Here is a 19,452-nt window from a genome sequence, read left to right on the forward strand (position 1 = left end):
GATAAAGAGAATCTAAAAGCAGAGAGAAGGTAGGAAATACACTATGTTCAGGGTGTAGAGTGATAACAATTTTCCTGTAGTTTCTTTTGTTATTTTCATATTATGAACAGAATATCCACCATCACTGGCCACTTGCAAGAACCTGCAAAACTTAGTGAAGCTCCTGTGAACTACCAATGCAAATGTCAGCTCAGATCTCCAAAATGCACAAGAGAACTTTCAAAGAGTAAAACAAGTGGATGAAGACTAGGAAAAAATATGTACTGAAAACTGGCTACCTTACAGACAGCCCTGAAGTGTGGGAAATTTCAATGGATTCATTTGTAACACAAAACAAAAAAAAAAAGAAACCCAACTATGGGAATTCTTTCTAACACTTCATGAGACACCCGAGATGCAAATATCTAGCCAAATAAATATAAAACAAGTAGTATAGACAGTTTATTACAGATTTATATTAAAAATAACCATGAAAACATGAACTTAAACAACAACTAGTTTATTTAGCATACTTAGTGAATCCTTGCACACAGCAATTTCTTAAATCCTCTGACCTTTTTTCATAAATCCCTGTCTTTTTCAGTAAAGTGCTCTAATTGTCCTGCTTGTGACGACCAACAGGCAATTAGAACTAACCTTCTTCTTAAAAATAAAATAAGATTAGACTGACTTTGGAATTGACTCCTTCAATGTCTCAGAATCTTCTGGCTCATAATAAGGTTCCAAAATAGGTTTTAATTTTACTTCTTCTGGTAGTTTATGAGTCTCTTCTCTCCTGCTTCCATCTCTTAAAAGCGGAACCAACGTTTTCCAGTTTTTCCCTGAAACTAAAAAGGAAAGGAACAAAAGAAAATATACAAGTGGTTTAAATACAAAGCTGTTGAAAGAAGAAGAAAGAAGCAGGAAGAAAGGACTTTGTGGTTTTTTCCCCCATACTGTTCCATAAGTTTTCCATATTTCCACTGACGAGTACAGCAGAGACTGATTGTACAGTTACACACTTCTGTGCTGGATGCTGAGCTCCCAAACTATAGGGTTTGGGGCCTCCAAAGTAACTTCTTGGCTATTTGGCTGCCATCATACACTGTTTCATCTCCTTGGGATTTACACATATTATCTGCCTTGTAAAATCTACAATCAGGATGATGAAGCTATGGGGCTTCTATTCCAGAGAGTAAAATTGCTACGTGAATAATGAGCCTACTTAATCCTTTACATTTTGTGCTGATTGAGAACACCATTAACTTGGCTACTGCCATTATCATTAAGTGCATAAAACTGACTGCCCTCTAACAATTAATCGATGCTGCTTCCATCACCAGTGTGTAGCCCATACTAGGATTTAAGTCCCTGAAACCCTCACCTCTGCCAGGCTTAATAGAGTAACTGGGATTTCGTTTGAGGTCCCCGGAGTACCCAGGGTCTTCGTTGATTATGCCCAGATTAGTATTCCACGTGGACCAGTTCACTTCATCAACCCTGAGGAGAGAGCAACAAAATGAGCATCTAGTCTAAGGATCACCAAACAACTCCAGGATGAGTTTATATCACAAACTCTCAACCTCAGATCTGACACAGAAAACAGATTAAACTGACTACTGCGGACAGTGTTAGTGCACTCAGAGAAGCACTCCAAAGGTGAAGTTTTGCTTCCCTTTACCAGATACTTGAATGTTATTTGTCTATAAAAGATTGCTCATTTGACATACAAACAGCTTACCTAAAGCACCATCTGTAATCATCTTGGCCATCAGGTGTGACCCCCACCAAGACTCGCTTACCAGACCGGAACGAGCGCCTCACACAGTTCAAGTAGCTGTTTTCAATATCCAAGGTTGTGATGGCTCTCTGCCAGGTAAAAGAAATCAGACCACTGAGAAGTTGTTTCAAAGTCATACAGATCCTGAATTCTGCCTATGTTTCAAAAACCTTGAGCTTTTATCACTGTCACCATTTTAGAGCAGGTATCGTAACCACCTCTGAAACATCACCCTCTGTTAATATGTCATTAAAAAACTGAATTACTGCCTGTACTTAGAACTATGAAGTTCCCTTTCTTACTTCAATTGCGGACAGTGTTAGTGCACTCAGAGGAGTGCTCCAAGGGTAAAGTTCTGCTTCCCTTTACCAGATACTTGAATGTTGTTTGTCTATAAAAGATTGCTCATTTGACATACAAACAGCTTACCTAAAGCACCATCTGTAATCATCTTGGCCGTCAGGTGTGACCCCCACCAAGACTCTCTTACCAGACCGGAACGAGCGCCTCACACAGTTCAAGTAGCTGTTTTCAATATCCAAGGTTGTGATGGCTCTCTGCCAGGTAAAAGAAATCAGACCACTGAGAAGTTGTTTCAAAGTCATACAGATCCTGAATTCTGCCTATGTTTCAAAAACCTTGAGCTTTTATCACTGTCACCATTTTAGAGCAGGTATCGTAACCACCTCTGAAACATCACCCTCTGTTAATATGTCATTAAAAAACTGAATTACTGCCTGTACTTAGAACTATGAAGTTCCCTTTCTTACTTCAAACGAAAAGCGATGTTCCTTTGAGATTCTGGTAAAGAGTGTTTTCCCCCTTGCATAATCCCTGTCTCCATAGTCTGACCAGGACTTTCCACCACTGAAACCCCAAGTAATTCTGTCTAATTAGAAAAGTACTACTTTTCTTAAATTCTGAACATCTGTGGAACACTGGGAACATCTGCTCAGGCAAAACATCAAACATGCACGGAAAAAGAACCAATACACTTTTTTAAGGAACTGTTCAGGGGAATCAGAAGGAAGCAGTGACTTGTTATTTAGAATGTTCCTGAACATTCTCTCTGAAATTTATGATTCTCCATACCCTTTCTTGGATAGCAGCCTCACAGAACGAATATACCTGGAGTTTCCAGATGCTCTTGCTCTCCTGTGCAATTTTGCTCACAGTTTCCCCCATCAGTGCAATCAGCATGTTGAGCAGGAGGATGTAGGTAAGGATGACATAGAGAACCAGAAGGATGACGAACACAGACTTGAACCTGTAGTTCTCTGTGAACTCCAGGTCCCCCATCCCAATAGTGAACTTGAAAAGCTCCAAGCAGGTATAATACAGACTGTTGTAGGACGTGCGGCTTCGTTTCATATGGCAGCATCGGGAATATTCAGAGCTATTTGTCTCTTGCCCCTCATTGTCATCTTCAATTAAAGTCACCACAGCTGTTGCAAAAGAGGAATCACGTATGCAGGATGAAAATACAATTTGAGATCATAATTCCATTGCAAGCAATGAAAATGAGCGTAAAGGTAAGACGTGTTGTCTTTGTGGTGCATTGTCCCCAGTGAAATTGCTCTATAAAATATTCCCCATAACCGACACCCTCTCAGAAGGTGGTGTCTTGGTTTTATCTATATAGAACAAGATGACTGTTCTTCCATTCAGCTTTGCAAAACAGTTTGAGACCCAGGGATGAAAAGCTATGTGAAATTACTATACATAATTATTAATCTGAAGAGATATTTTTGTAATTAGTTTAATTTGTTAGCTTTTAGTTGGAAACAAAAAGTTTAAGTCTCTTGAAAAATTACATTTTCTGAGATTCTTTAAGATAAGAAAAAAATCACTCAAAGGATGGTATTACCTGTAGAAAATCCCAAAAGGAATACCAGATAGACAAACATGAAGCGACATAAATCTCTAAGGATCATCTGTAACACGAAAACAATATTTTTATATTGCTAAAATTTAAATATAAAGCTCAACAAAAACTGGTAGAAAATACTTCTTCAGCTCAAGAAGGCATTTGCTATGAACTGGCTGTTCATGCATTAAACTGTTGCTTATCCTGCTGAGATAATAAACTTTAATACAGGAAACATTTTTCTCTGTTATTCATGCAAGAGTTTATACACATATGCAAGACATATGTACACCAAATAGTTTCATCTTGGTGAGTATAAACAACATGAAGACAGTTGCATCTTTGTTCCCCTCTTGGGTTTGCTGGCTACATCATATATAGGGGTTTATTAGCCAGCTACTGCCTGTCAGCTAATTGTTCTGTTTGGTAACATTTAAACTGTACCTAAAGAAATTTACAGCTGGTAGAAAGCTGTGCCATTTCACACCAGTCTGCACTGTTTTCAGTCTACTTTCGTCCACACCTACCCAACTGTAGTAATTTTGAAATGCACCAGGTAATATTAATATGAACACCGCTATATAAAATGTATGGATGAGGAGCAGGAGGCTTTTCTACATAACTGAAATTGTATCACTTCACTCAGAAAATAATGGCCAAGGATGTTAGAGTGATATGAGATTTCCCAGTGGCATCATGGGGGAAAATATGTCAGTTTCTCTCCTGGAAATGGGGCTGTTGGTAGCAGTGTCCTGCTGCTCCCATCTCTTACTCACTGGACTAACCTTGGCAATCATGACAGAGTAAATGCCCATCTGCTGGAAGCCACGGGTGTAGTACAGCATGTTAGCCCAGCCCAGTGCCAAGGAGAAGACCATGGAAGCCACGTACAGTTCCTGGCCACAGAAGTACAGCACCACAGAGCTCAGGAGGAGCAAGGAGTGAACAAAGCTGAAAGACAAGCAGGGTCTGAATGCAGAGTGCCGAGCTGGCCACAGGTGGTGGGAACAGAGGAGCCCCATGAAGTACACAGCAGAATGAGGGATTCTCTAAAACACAAAGGAGCCTTGGCAGACACTTCCTCTCTTCCCTTTATTCCTTCCCTTCTCAAACCCTACAGTTCCTCTTTCAAACTCCCCACAGAGTTTCCCCACATACAAACTTCTGTAGTCTACCCCTGCTCTTACTTGTGACTGGAGGGAAGAAAAGCTCTTGAAAACACTTGTTTCCTCAGCATTCCCTCTCTTTCCATGGACCCATGAAATCACCCTGTTTAGCTGCACTCCAGCTGGGAAGAGAAAGGGCCCAAATTACAGAGAGGCAAAGCTCCCTTCAGGAATGGGAGGATTTCTGCACATCCAGTGCATAGAATCAATTGCAAGTCCAACCTGGAGATCTATTCCTAACCCTGCTGCTTGACACTGAACTCCTAGATACTTCATTTGCTCTACCTCCAAAGGAGGTTACTGATCCAAACCCCCCAAGTGCTATGATATCCACTGGCAAGTATTTCGCCAGGAGATCCAAGAAATTATAGCAAAGCATCTACCTACTACAAGTGGCTTCAGCCAAAGCTACAGATCTCACACACTCATCCATTTCATGCTGAGATGCAATCAAAGATATCGGAGCTTACAAAAGAACCTCACTGTAGCTGTCAACTACCAGTGTCTTGAATGATGGGCGTCTCTGCACGAAATACTGTATCTGAAAAAAAACAAACAGGAATGAAGACCAGGTTTGCATCCAAGGATGAAGTATCCCATACGAATGCATCAACTAAGCACCTATACCCATACAAGGGGGCTGGTACCTATAAAGCATCTCACAAGACCAGCTCAAAAACAACACCGGCACAAGATCTAGGGAAGACTCTTCCAGTAACACTAGACTTCTCTTACATCTGGTGTCTCTTTTGAAGACAACCACCTACTCAGTCACTGTTTGAGGACCTGTGATTCACTGTACACTCTCCATTGGCTGCCAAGAGGAAGCAGAAAATCACTCAAAGGATGGTATTACCTGTAGAAAATCCCAAAAGGAATACCAGATAGACAAACATGAAGCGACATAAATCTCTAAGGATCATCTGTAACACGAAAACAATATTTTTATATTGCTAAAATTTAAATATAAAGCTCAACAAAAACTGGTAGAAAATACTTCTTCAGCTCAAGAAGGCATTTGCTATGAACTGGCTGTTCATGCATTAAACTGTTGCTTATCCTGCTGAGATAATAAATACAGGAAACATTTTTCTCTGTTATTCATGCAATAGTTTATACACATATGCAAGACATATGTACGCCAAATAGTTTCATCTTGGTGAGTATAAACAACATGAAGACAGTTGCATCTTTGTTCCCCTCTTGGGTTTGCTGGCTACATCATATATAGGGGTTTATTAGCCAGCTACTGCCTGTCAGCTAATTGTTCTGTTTGGTAACATTTAAACTGTACCTAAAGAAATTTACAGCTGGTAGAAAGCTGTGCCATTTCACATCAGACCAGTCTGCGCTGTTTTCAGTCTACTTTCGTCCACACCTACATGCAATAGTTTATACACATATGCAAGACATATGTACGCCAAATAGTTTCATCTTGGTGAGTATAAACAACATGAAGACAGTTGCATCTTTGTTCCCCTCTTGGGTTTGCTGGCTACATCATATATAGGGGTTTATTAGCCAGCTACTGCCTGTCAGCTAATTGTTCTGTTTGGTAACATTTAAACTGTACCTAAAGAAATTTACAGCTGGTAGAAAGCTGTGCCATTTCACACCAGTCTGCACTGTTTTCAGTCTACTTTCGTCCACACCTACCCAACTGTAGTAATTTTGAAATGCACCAGGTAATATTAATATGAACACCGCTATATAAAATGTATGGATGAGGAGCAGGAGGCTTTTCTACATAACTGAAATTGTATCACTTCACTCTGCGGACAGTGTTAGTGCACTCAGAGAAGCACTCCAAAGGTGAAGTTTTGCTTCCCTTTACCAGATACTTGAATGTTATTTGTCTATAAAAGATTGCTCATTTGACATACAAACAGCTTACCTAAAGCACCATCTGTAATCATCTTGGCCGTCAGGTGTGACCCCCACCAAGACTCTCTTACCAGACCGGAACGAGCGCCTCACACAGTTCAAGTAGCTGTTTTCAATATCCAAGGTTGTGATGGCTCTCTGCCAGGTAAAAGAAATCAGACCACTGAGAAGTTGTTTCAAAGTCATACAGATCCTGAATTCTGCCTATGTTTCAAAAACCTTGAGCTTTTATCACTGTCACCATTTTAGAGCAGGTATCGTAACCACCTCTGAAACATCACCCTCTGTTAATATGTCATTAAAAAACTGAATTACTGCCTGTACTTAGAACTATGAAGTTCCCTTTCTTACTTCAAACGAAAAGCGATGTTCCTTTGAGATTCTGGTAAAGAGTGTTTTCCCCCTTGCATAATCCCTGTCTCCATAGTCTGACCAGGACTTTCCACCACTGAAACCCCAAGTAATTCTGTCTAATTAGAAAAGTACTACTTTTCTTAAATTCTGAACATCTGTGGAACACTGGGAACATCTGCTCAGGCAAAACATCAAACATGCACGGAAAAAGAACCAATACACTTTTTTAAGGAACTGTTCAGGGGAATCAGAAGGAAGCAGTGACTTGTTATTTAGAATGTTCCTGAACATTCTCTCTGAAATTTATGATTCTCCATACCCTTTCTTGGATAGCAGCCTCACAGAACGAATATACCTGGAGTTTCCAGATGCTCTTGCTCTCCTGTGCAATTTTGCTCACAGTTTCCCCCATCAGTGCAATCAGCATGTTGAGCAGGAGGATGTAGGTAAGGATGACATAGAGAACCAGAAGGATGACGAACACAGACTTGAACCTGTAGTTCTCTGTGAACTCCAGGTCCCCCATCCCAATAGTGAACTTGAAAAGCTCCAAGCAGGTATAATACAGACTGTTGTAGGACGTGCGGCTTCGTTTCATATGGCAGCATCGGGAATATTCAGAGCTATTTGTCTCTTGCCCCTCATTGTCATCTTCAATTAAAGTCACCACAGCTGTTGCAAAAGAGGAATCACGTATGCAGGATGAAAATACAATTTGAGATCATAATTCCATTGCAAGCAATGAAAATGAGCATAAAGGTAAGACGTGTTGTCTTTGTGGTGCATTGTCCCCAGTGAAATTGCTCTATAAAATATTCCCCATAACTGACACCCTCTCAGAAAGTGGTATCTTGGTTCTATCTATATAGAACAAGATGACTGTTCTTCCATTCAGCTTTGCAAAACAGTTTGAGACCCAGGGATGAAAAGCTATGTGAAATTACTATACATAATTATTAATCTGAAGAGATATTTTTGTAATTAGTTTAATTTGTTAGCTTTTAGTTGGAAACAAAAAGTTTAAGTCTCTTGAAAAATTACATTTTCTGAGATTCTTTAAGATAAGAAAAAATCACTCAAAGTATGGTATTACCTGTAGAAAATCCCAAAAGGAATACCAGATAGACAAACATGAAGCGACATAAATCTCTAAGGATCATCTGTAACACGAAAACAATATTTTTATATTGCTAAAATTTAAATATAAAGCTCAACAAAAACTGGTAGAAAATACTTCTTCAGCTCAAGAAGGCATTTGCTATGAACTGGCTGTTCACGCATTAAACTGTTGCTTATCCTGCTGAGATAATAAACTTTAATACAGGAAACATTTTTCTCTGTTATTCATGCAAGAGTTTATACACATATGCAAGACATATGTACACCAAATAGTTTCATCTTGGTGAGTATAAACAACACGAAGACAGTTGCGTCTTTGTTCCCCTCTTGGGCTTGCTGGCTACATCATATATAGGGGTTTATTAGCCAGCTACTGCCTCTCAGCTAATTGCTCTGTTTGGTAACATTTAAACTGTACCTAAAGAAATTTCCAGCTGGTAGAAAGCTGTGCCATTTCACATCAGACCAGTCTGCGCTGTTTTCAGTCTACTTTCGTCCACACCTACCCAACTGTAGTAATTTTGAAACGCACCAGGTAATATTAATATGAAAACTGCTATATAAAATGTATGGATGAGGAGCAGGAGGCTTTTCTACATAACTGAAATTGTATCACTTCACTCAGAAAATAATGGCCAAGGATGTTAGAGTGATATGAGATTTCCCAGTGGCATCATGGGGGAAAATATGTCAGTTTCTCTCCTGGAAATGGGGCTGTTGGTAGCAGTGTCCTGCTGCTCCCATCTCTTACTCACTGGACTAACCTTGGCAATCATGACAGAGTAAATGCCCATCTGCTGGAAGCCACGGGTGTAGTACAGCATGTTAGCCCAGCCCAGTGCCAAGGAGAAGACCATGGAAGCCACGTACAGTTCCTGGCCACAGAAGTACAGCACCACAGAGCTCAGGAGGAGCAAGGAGTGAACAAAGCTGAAAGACAAGCAGGGTCTGAATGCAGAGTGCCGAGCTGGCCACAGGTGGTGGGAACAGAGGAGCCCCATGAAGTACACAGCAGAATGAGGGATTCTCTAAAACACAAAGGAGCCTTGGCAGACACTTCCTCTCTTCCCTTTATTCCTTCCCTTCTCAAACCCTACAGTTCCTCTTTCAAACTCCCCACAGAGTTTCCCCACATACAAACTTCTGTAGTCTACCCCTGCTCTTACTTGTGACTGGAGGGAAGAAAAGCTCTTGAAAACACTTGTTTCCTCAGCATTCCCTCTCTTTCCATGGACCCATGAAATCACCCTGTTTAGCTGCACTCCAGCTGGGAAGAGAAAGGGCCCAAATTACAGAGAGGCAAAGCTCCCTTCAGGAATGGGAGGATTTCTGCACATCCAGTGCATAGAATCAATTGCAAGTCCAACCTGGAGATCTATTCCTAACCCTGCTGCTTGACACTGAACTCCTAGACACTTCATTTGCTCTACCTCCAAAGGAGGTTACTGATCCAAACCCCCCAAGTGCTATGATATCCACTGGCAAGTATTTCGCCAGGAGATCCAAGAAATTATAGCAAAGCATCTACCTACTACAAGTGGCTTCAGCCAAAGCTACAGATCTCACACACTCATCCATTTCATGCTGAGATGCAATCAAAGATATCGGAGCTTACAAAAGAACCTCACTGTAGCTGTCAACTACCAGTGTCTTGAATGATGGGCGTCTCTGCACGAAATACTGTATCTGAAAAAAAACAAACAGGAATGAAGACCAGGTTTGCATCCAAGGATGAAGTATCCCATACGAATGCATCAACTAAGCACCTATACCCATACAAGGGGGCTGGTACCTATAAAGCATCTCACAAGACCAGCTCAAAAACAACACCGGCACAAGATCTAGGGAAGACTCTTCCAGTAACACTAGACTTCTCTTACATCTGGTGTCTCTTTTGAAGACAACCACCTACTCAGTCACTGTTTGAGGACCTGTGATTCACTGTACACTCTCCATTGGCTGCCAAGAGGAAGCAGAGGGACTTTAAACTAAGACGGCTCATCTTAATAGAGACCTGGCTATTTGCAATACCTCATTCTTAAACTTTGGCCAGGCTAACTGCTGAGAAGCTCATTGACTTCAAAGACAGCCTTTTTTTATACAATAGATAAAACTGTATCTTAGCCTGTGGGCTCATTAGTAACCTGAGAGCTCCTCATCAGGCCAAGGAAAAAGATTTGTAGCTCTTGACTAAAACATGAATTATCTTAGCAGCCAATGCTAATGAATAGGAAAGGCATGTTTGAGTCTCCCTTATGCCTACCCAAACAGCAAGAAGGAAAAATCAAATATCTTACCCCTCTGAAAAAAAAATAGAGACCTCCCAGTACACTCACGATCTCTCCAGTCACTCGAAAATATTCCCCAGTGCTGTGACCAAACGTGAAGGGAGGCTGTATAAGACAGGAACATAGATATGTTCAGCAGAACTGGGGATAGGAAAGACCTGGCCTTGCCAGCAGCTGAAAGCTACTACATTTTTAGGGGAACAGGTTAAGTTTCTGAATGTGTTGCAGCAAGGGGACAAGACTAGGAAACAAAGAGGGTCAAAATCTCCCTCCCACCTTCAGAAAAGAGGAAAATGCTAATGTTAGGAGGACACATTCAAATGGGAGGGAGATCTGGAATATCATGCACTAGGTGTTCCCCCTGATATATGACTGGAGGAACATACCTTTTCCTCCTTCTCTACAGGTCTGTAGTAAGCAGCCGCAGTGAGGATGATGATATGCATGGTATAGACAAAGAAGTTGAAGTAAAATAAGTGTTTGACAAACCGGTCCCACTTGTCTTGCAGCAGCCTGTTAAGGGGTTCCACCAGCAGCATCTCATGACGGTTCTGAGAGGAAGGAGAAAGAGAAGAATCTTGATGGGATCAGTACGTACTGGGCTTTGAGAACAGCAAATGATGCTCATCTTCAGCAAGTGTTGCCTCTAATACCCCTAAGCTCAGGAACAGATTCTGTTTTATAGGAAAGAGGCAAATAATGCACTGTGTGGAACATGGAGCTCTTCCCTAGCAGTGCCCCAGCCTGTGAATAAAATGCCAAGGAGGTGCATACTCACTGGTGTTTCACTGCTGTAGGCAATAATCTCAAGCACTGAATTTTTCTCACATGTGTCTATACAGGACAGGTCATAGAGAGACGAGTGGACAGGTCCGTATGCCCATTCAGTGAACTTCCTAGACAAGTGTCTGCACTCAGGATCTTTAATCTCTCGTCTGAGGATGTAAGCGAAAATCTAATTGCAAAAGAACAATACAACCAACATTTCAGTGTTAATGGACTTCTAATTCCTCAGTGTCTCCACAAAACAGGACGTCTAATTTCTCTCTAGTTTAACTGTGCTGAAGTCAAACCACTGGAGTGCTACAGAGATCAAAGTTTGAAGTAAACACAATTAATTTTCTCACTGGTTGCTGGGAGATAAGAAATACAGGTTACAACTTGCCATTTTCTGTTTCACAACTGCAAGAGAAAAGCAGAGGTGTATGTTACACATCTCTGAGCATACAGTTATTTTGAATGGAGACTGCCAGAAGATGAGCTGTATCAGCCAGACAAAAGTACAAAGCTTCCAGTGGTTCAGATAATAGCAGAGACCCACTTTCTGCTCCTACTTGGGCTGCCTTGTGTACCAGTGGAACAGGAGTAATAATGATGCCAGCTGGGCACAGATATGCACACACAGTTTGTAGTCTTTCAAGACTATGCAGTTTTGCATGTTAAACTGCAGCATCAGACCATCTTAACTAAAATGCTCTAACAATAAACAGTGATAAAATTTGTCCTGCATAAATGTTTTGCATGTACTCTGTATAACTTGGTAACAGCAAGGGCACAGTTAAACACATTTGCTCACCTACCCCTATCTTCCCTGTTTTGGCTGCCAGAGTTAATGGAGTCAGCCCTTTCTTGTTGGTGAGTTCTTCCAGTTTCAGGATTGGATTAATTTTGGCACCAAGGATCAATATGTTATTGTACATCTTGGTAACAAACTTGGTATTATCCTTAGTATTATCTGCGATCTCCACGAGTGTATGCAGGACTGTATTGCCCATGGAGTCCACAGCAGCGATGTTGGCTGGCTGGTAGGGGTTCTCCAGGAGGAATTTCACGATGCAGAGCTGGTTGGTGCAGGCAGCCAGGGACAAAGGCAGCTCCCCTATGGGCAAGCAACAGCAATGTGGTCAGAAATCCCATTACTATACATGCATAAATAGAAAGAAGATCATGTTGTTTTCATCTTTCACCATGAGAAGTGGATTTCTCAATCTGATATAGCACCAATTCCTGTGATCGCTGTTAGAATCACATTTTCTTTGGTTTAACTGCATCACAGAAACATGGTTACTTAAACAAGCACTGAAAGGACACCTAACAGAAGGTTACAAACTTTCAAAGGATACAGTGCCCAGAAAACAAAGGGATGCAGATATCAAGCTCACACTGAACACCATCAACTACCAACTGTGTTTCTTTATAATTTCAGCCTTTGGGAGTAATTATTTGGACTAAGTGGTGGAACAGCCCATCTGGTACTTCTGAGCCTCCAGTTCCCCCCCCCCCAGGATTATTTAACAGCTGGCACTTAGGATAACACTAGGATAACTCAATCAATAAAGCCCGTACTGTGCTCACCCCTACCGAAATAAAAGCCAGGTTTCCCTTTGATTTTCCTGAAGAACTCCCCACAGGCTCTTGCATGAACATCTGCTCCATTCTGGACCAAGAGCTTCACCAGGTACATGTTCCTTCTCTCAATGGCGATGTGAAGTGCAGTCTGGCCTACAGAGACACTCATCAGACAGAAATCTTCAATATTCAATACAGACTCAGAGCTTTCAGGTACCACAACTCACTCAGCTCCATGTAAGATGGTAGAATTGAGAGCTTTTCAGACTAGAAAGCTCTAGAATTGAACAAAAAAAAGATAGCATAGAACAGAAAGTACAAGTCCCCTGAACTGGCTATTAAACCACTTTATATCAAAACTGGCAGAATTTTGCCCCTAACAAAGCACTGCCCTCGCATGAACGCGCTGATTGTTAATCACACTCTGGAACTTTGGGGTGCTGCATCCTCAGGCACAAGGCTTCATGCAGAAGACTATCTGTGAGCCCCATCTAACCCTATCTTCAGTCTCAGCACCAAGAGTATTCACTATCGCAGCCACTTCTCTTACCCTTGTAGTAGTTGTCAGTATACTCTGCATTAACAAACTCTTTCAGAGTCCCAGTTTTCCTTGCAATATCCAGCAGCAAGGGAATGGCCTCGTTCTTCCCATCATGTAGATTCAGCATGGCTTTCAGTAAGCAGGTTTTCCCCGTTTCTGGCTCTGGAACACAAAAAGATTGCAGCTATATGGAAGTGATCACAAACCTACCGCTTACTCCCAGGCATGCAGGAATGAATGAGGCTCTTTTCAAAAGACAAGAGAATTTATTCAGGGATTCACATAAAATTTCAACTTTTCTGAGTTCTTTGGTAACCTTGCAATCAATGGGTTGCACAACCAATAGGGATGTATCGGCTATTACAGCACCTCCTGCAGACAACACAATTACATTTTCTTATTTTCATCTCAATTCTTTGGTAACGTTGCAATCAATGGGTTGTGCAATCAATAGGGATGTATTGGCTATTACAGCACCTCCTGCAGACACTTAACACAATTACATTTTCTTATTTTCATCTCAGGAGCACTGCTGGAAGAAGACAAAGGCAACTTAAGGTATGTTGACACTAAAGGGTACCTTTGAACTCATCATCTGTGAGATGCTTCAAGGTTCTATTAAGATAGAGTAGCAGATCATCCAGGTCCCTTGTGTTGCCTTGGGCTACAGCATCAAAGATCCTTCTGCGGTCATAAAATTTGAAAGCTTTTTCTGAGCAGCCTGTGATGGAATCTGTAGATAGGAGCCTAACAAAGGTAAATTTCAGTTACTTAAAGTCAGGTATTTAGCAGGCTTTTTATAAACTACCAGAATGCTATTTTTCATTTGCTTGTGTGAAGTAGTAAGCACTACAAATTAGTATAGATGGATCTGCAGAGTCTGCAAGATGAACAAAGTCTGCAAGATCAACAAAGTCTGCAAGATCAACAAAGTCTGCAAGCAACTGTCCTGATAAAATCATATGTTTGTTGCTGAAAAATTGAGAACAAGACTCAAAAGAGGCATTGAAGTATGACAGTCCAACTGCAGGCTTGGGCACCAGGCAATCCCGTGTTCACATGACGAGTCATGTCCACTCACTGAACAGTCTCAAACAAGTGAATTAAGGCCTACCACTAATTTTGGGTAAGATACCCACGGACTCAATTTTCAGAGATGCCAAGAGACAAGAGCTATTGTCACCTTCACATGCAACACTATTTTGTCATAGAAAACAGTGAAATTGAACAAAATGTGTATGCTCACGTGGAGAGAATAAATGCTCCTCTAAGAAACACAGTCTGCAGCTGTCAAATTGTTCATTACAACCAGATCTTACAATGCAAACTTACTTGTGAAGTTTCCCCCTCTCCAAATTGGCATGAAATTTGATGACAGAAGGTGCCATCAGGTGATCCATCTGGTAAAAGGAGTCCATGGGAGCCATATCCTTGTCACTGTCCCCCATCACAAACCGCCCACGTCTTGCAAAGATGTTGCTTTTGGGGGGCTGCACCTTGGTGCTGACTGTACCCTGGAGGCTGTCAGGTGTTTCCAGTGTGGAGTCCTCTCCATCTGTGTGTTCATCTGTCACTTCAGATTCCTCCATGTCAGAACTGCCAAATTTCTTCATCTTCCCAAGAATGGAAGACATGATGAGCAGGCAGTCTGTGAGGAACAACACAAACACCTTAAGTCAGCACTTTATAGAGCCAAACAACAGGGAACGGATTGGTTGCTCTCATCCCAGAAGCAAGATGGACAGATACTCACTATCCTGGAGTTGGACCAGTTCAGTAGGTCATTACCTTCACGCTAGTCATTACTGTCCCCACTGCCCTTGACCATTTCAGAATGGAGAAAGCAAGCCAGAGTGTCCAAGAGCTTCCCAGCCATCTCACTGCAGAGCTGACCAGTTCTGCTTAAAACTAGTGCCTCATCCTCCTCCAGCCCTTGTCAAAGCCCGAACAATCTCAAACCCTGAACAATTTCTGGTTTCTTTCTCTACTTTCTGTTTTATGCCACAACATATTCTCCGAAGTATTTCAGGCATGCAAAAAAAGCCTGCTTGTGCCATAACGATATCTCAGTGATGCTGAGCAGAGAGAGCTTCCTGCATATAGGAAAAATAGCACTTCATGGCTATTCAGAGTTACAGCAGTGCTAGATGAGAACTGGGGCATGTGATTCTTGGGAGATTAGTGTCACCTCAAATGTGAGACACGGAAACAGAAAGGGGAAGGTTACAACAGATAAGAGATGACTGCAAGACCACAGATCTTGTTTGATTTACAACCACAAAGAATTTCACACAAGTTAACAAATACACTGTGCTGATAGTAGAGCAGGCTTTTTTTTTTTTTTTTTTTTTTTAATCAGACAAATGCTGGTCTTCATGCCGCTGAATGCAAAATATCCTGGAACTGCAGCAGTGGAGACAGGAATGCATCGTATTTGAACTGCTGCACAGCTGGCTTTTAGAGAGAGCTGAACAGCCGTAGAAACATACTTTGAAATCCTAGATTACTTTTGAGCTTTGAGCATGCTTTGAGCACAGGAGTGTTACAAAATCTCTAAAAAGTCTTCAACTATAAACCAAATTACAGGGGTCAGTAATGTTCTCTGTACATTCAGTGTGAAAACAACATTAAAAATGCTTCAAAGCTGTTTCTCTTCACAAAAATATTCTGAGGGGTTGTCTGCAAACCTACACTGTACATTAAAACTAGATATTTAGTTCTACGGGACTAGTTAATATTCAAATTAAGTGTTACTTACATTTTCCTGTGCAAGTAGGATAGGAAAGAACCTTTTGTCAGGCATTTGCACTTTCTATAATTTCGTACAACATAGATGTAAAGAAAACTTCAATTTGCAAACTTGCATATTTAGGGTTATTGGAAGCAAAACAGCATAGTATAGATGAAATACTAATGACTACAGTTTAACTTGCTCTGCCCTCTGAGCTCACTCTCAAGTCCTTTGTGTCCTTAGAATCACTCTGAAAGAATAACATAATAACTTATTAACTTAATTGTTCTATAAATAAGAAATTATAGATTAAAAAATATTTCCATTTGGAATACGATACTAAAAGAACTGAAGAACAATTAATTCAGCAAAAAAGTTATAAAAATAGCTTTACAGTAAATGGAAAAAAATACACTGGGAATATAGCCATGTATAATTTTAATTTTTTGTCTTATTTAAATTAATGTTGATTGAGCCAAAAACATCAGAGAAACGGCTATGGAAAATGGAATCACTCATTTTCCACAGAATAGGTGCAATATTAAAATCCGCAGAATAGACTCAATCCTGTCTCTCTGGCAATTTGCTCAAACTTGATTTAGTCATTATATGTGCTTTTATTTCTAAACCCTGTTGATAATACCTTTGATAACGAAGACAAAGCTGCATTTCCTCATGAGTATCAATTTGCAAGGGAAATAACCTCAAAATTCTGTAGAAGGATTCTTTAAAAAAAATAAATATTATCTATCCTAAAAAATGTATGACCTACTCGAACTCTTTGAATCCTATGCACAATGAAGTTTGATACACTAAATAAGGGAATATTTTTGACAGAATGTCTAACCACATCACAATTTAGAATAAACCTACAGAGAGTTTACAAATAAGTAACAACCATGCTATTCAAATATACATGCAGAACTTACAAATATTCCAAAAAACCACTTCTTCCGCAAAACAGTCCACTGTCAGTAAACACCTTCTGATCTATAGGAATTTGGTGCCAGATATTCCTCCTCCAAGGTGCCTGGACTGAAAAGCACTCAGTTTGCTTCTCCACTTCATTTGTCTGTAAAAGTGTTCTATGTGTCTGATGATTTTAGAATCAAGGGAAGTTCACTAGAAGAACAGGGAATAGAATAAGATCATTAAGAACCATTCTGGAACCAGAAGCATCAGTAGCTTCTATTCCCAGGAGTTTAGCAAAGCTCTTTACAATAATTGCAGTAAGTTGCTGTTGTTTTTCCCCTCCCCTTTAATTGCATTTAGTAATGGACACTCTTCTCCAGATTTCCTCTTCACAAATACACTCAAGCCTGAAAAAAAACCCCAAACCACCAGACAACAATTGTTTCTGCAGGTCACAGTTTCATGTCAATTTACAAAACTTTGTAAAATACGCCACAGCTCTTCTCTGAGATCATTTATCTTTCTGGACATCTTTCTTGGGTGACTGCTGTAAAGCCCCACCAAGTATTTTAAAGATAAGCCAATTCTGAACAGAGTTGAGGGAGAACCAATTACAGAAAGTCCTTAAGACCATTCTATCATTCCATGTTCCTATTATGTTTTATTTAAATAATATATATATGTAATGTCAAATTTTAAATATTAATGTCATTAGAAAAAAAAAGTTCTTATCTAATCCAGGATGGATCTGACACCCTTTAAAAATGAAGAACTGTGTCATATATTGTTAAATACACCATTTACATAAGATCTTTCTGCCAAAAACTAGTCTAGAGAAACAGCTTTTCCAGCAGGCTGAGCATATAGGCTGTGGCTGTTAGGCTAGAAGCAATCTCCAAACCTCTAGCTCCTGAAGTTTCAAGTTAGATCATTAAATTATTCAATTAAATTATCCAGCTTAATTTGCAAAAGGTAACTATATTCCTAGTCTTGCCATCTATTTATCTGTGTATAAAAGAATAATATATTTGCCTATTTCATAGGAAACTAATTATACTACTTAAAACACCCAATGGCATTGTACTCAGATAAAATGCCTATTTATTAATGCATAAGTATAGATTACCAATGAGCCAGGTCCTTAGCTGGTGCTCCTGGAGCTTTACAGAGCAGAGCATCTCCTTCAACATCAACTCCTTCACCATTTCCAAAGCAGACACGCAGAAAGAAAACTACATGGATCAGTGGAATGTCTTCCTTATCTCTACCTTCTTGTTGGTCCCTTTGGCTAAATTCTCCTTCTCCCATTGCAGGCATCAGCTCCTTTCAGTCTCACTGTGCTCCAGTGTACACACTTCAGGAGCTTTCTGCTGTTTTCTGAGTTTTGATGCTGCCTTGACCTGTATTTCTTGTGAAAACGTTATTTCCTTCCTCCCAGCAGCACTCCATGGCTTTTTGCAACGGTTGTTGGACGTATCATATTCCATCTCAGCAGGGACCTGGTTTAAAGGTGTAAGCTTATAAGGAGATGTGAATACTTATCAAAATAGGCCAGTAATAAACAAGGAGGAATTTATTCCTTTTTCTTGGGCCTGCATCCAACATGCTGCATAGGCTTTGTGCAAATTCTGTGCTTGAGAGTGATTTTACCAACTAAAAGCTCTCTCCATCACTGCAAATGGAAATAACATCAGCAGATGTGCTAGAGATCTTAAAGATGTATCCAAAGGTGCAGGTCAGAGATAGTCTTACCTTTGCTAATGGAACCTAAAACCAGGCCACAATTTTACCAGCTTCTGGAAAAAAAAAACATCACTTGATTTCACAGTTATCAGCACGCTGGAATACTATCATCAGCTCTTTCCAGTTATTCAGTAAAAATGAAAGAAGACCTGCTGATGCAAAAATATTTTTAATAACATAAAAGGGAAAACAACACATAACAAATTCAGACTTTTTCAAAACCTTTACTCTAGTCTACACTTTCTCTGTAATTCCTATATACACCAATAGTTCCCTAAACACAGCATGGAATAGATACATGAAGTGAGGGTAGAAGAAGATGGAAATTAATCTGTCTCTGTAATTAAGATCTCAGAACAGCTTTCTCACTACAAAAATGAGTCAGCCCTGACATTGCTGCTGTGCAAGATAAGAATACACTTCCATATTTCTGTTGAAATACATGCTTTTAAGTAATGAAGTTGTATCTAGATAACATGAAACTATCTTACTTCCCAATCTCATTTGAGCAAAAAAGGTGTACTTCCATTTTGGCTTAGAGAGATAAGATGCTTTATAAATGTTTTCACCTTAAAATAGAGTAGGGGGAAAAATAAATTTTAAGAGCATAACACAGGGGACAAGAACTTAGAAATTTTAAGGAAATTTGCCTGAACAATACTTAAAATTAAAAACGGATGAGAGTCTAGCCTGGCAGCTGCCGTATTAAAACTTAATTTGACACTATACATGAAAAGCA

The 19,452-nt window shown here is 40.2% G+C and overlaps 2 protein-coding genes across 2 annotated transcripts; both read right to left on the reverse strand.

Moving 5' to 3' along the window:
- Positions 1-521: 521 nt before the first annotated feature.
- On the reverse strand, positions 522-16,337 carry TRPV1 (transient receptor potential cation channel, subfamily V, member 1). Its single transcript, XM_014953408.1, has 15 exons — positions 14,660-16,337; positions 13,908-14,074; positions 13,337-13,489; positions 12,799-12,939; positions 12,018-12,316; positions 11,216-11,392; positions 10,824-10,988; positions 10,447-10,542; positions 9,765-9,835; positions 8,914-9,079; positions 8,124-8,190; positions 7,386-7,702; positions 6,687-6,814; positions 1,364-1,479; positions 522-827 (listed from the first exon to the last, which is right to left on the reverse strand). Exons 1-15 carry the CDS (start codon positions 14,959-14,961, stop codon positions 661-663), a joined length of 2,532 nt encoding a protein of 843 aa, XP_014808894.1. The 5' UTR covers positions 14,962-16,337; the 3' UTR covers positions 522-660.
- LOC106894626 (transient receptor potential cation channel subfamily V member 1-like) lies at positions 2,191-5,562 on the reverse strand. Its single transcript, XM_014953407.1, has 4 exons — positions 5,263-5,562; positions 4,412-4,577; positions 3,627-3,693; positions 2,191-3,204 (listed from the first exon to the last, which is right to left on the reverse strand). The coding sequence occupies exons 1-4, from the start codon at positions 5,400-5,402 to the stop codon at positions 2,801-2,803; spliced, it is 777 nt and encodes a 258-aa protein (XP_014808893.1). The 5' UTR covers positions 5,403-5,562; the 3' UTR covers positions 2,191-2,800.
- Positions 16,338-19,452: the final 3,115 nt, after the last annotated feature.

Source organism: Calidris pugnax, unplaced genomic scaffold, assembly GCF_001431845.1.
Source record: "Calidris pugnax isolate Ruff unplaced genomic scaffold, ASM143184v1 scaffold133, whole genome shotgun sequence".
In the NCBI taxonomy this organism is placed as follows: domain Eukaryota; kingdom Metazoa; phylum Chordata; class Aves; order Charadriiformes; family Scolopacidae; genus Calidris; species Calidris pugnax.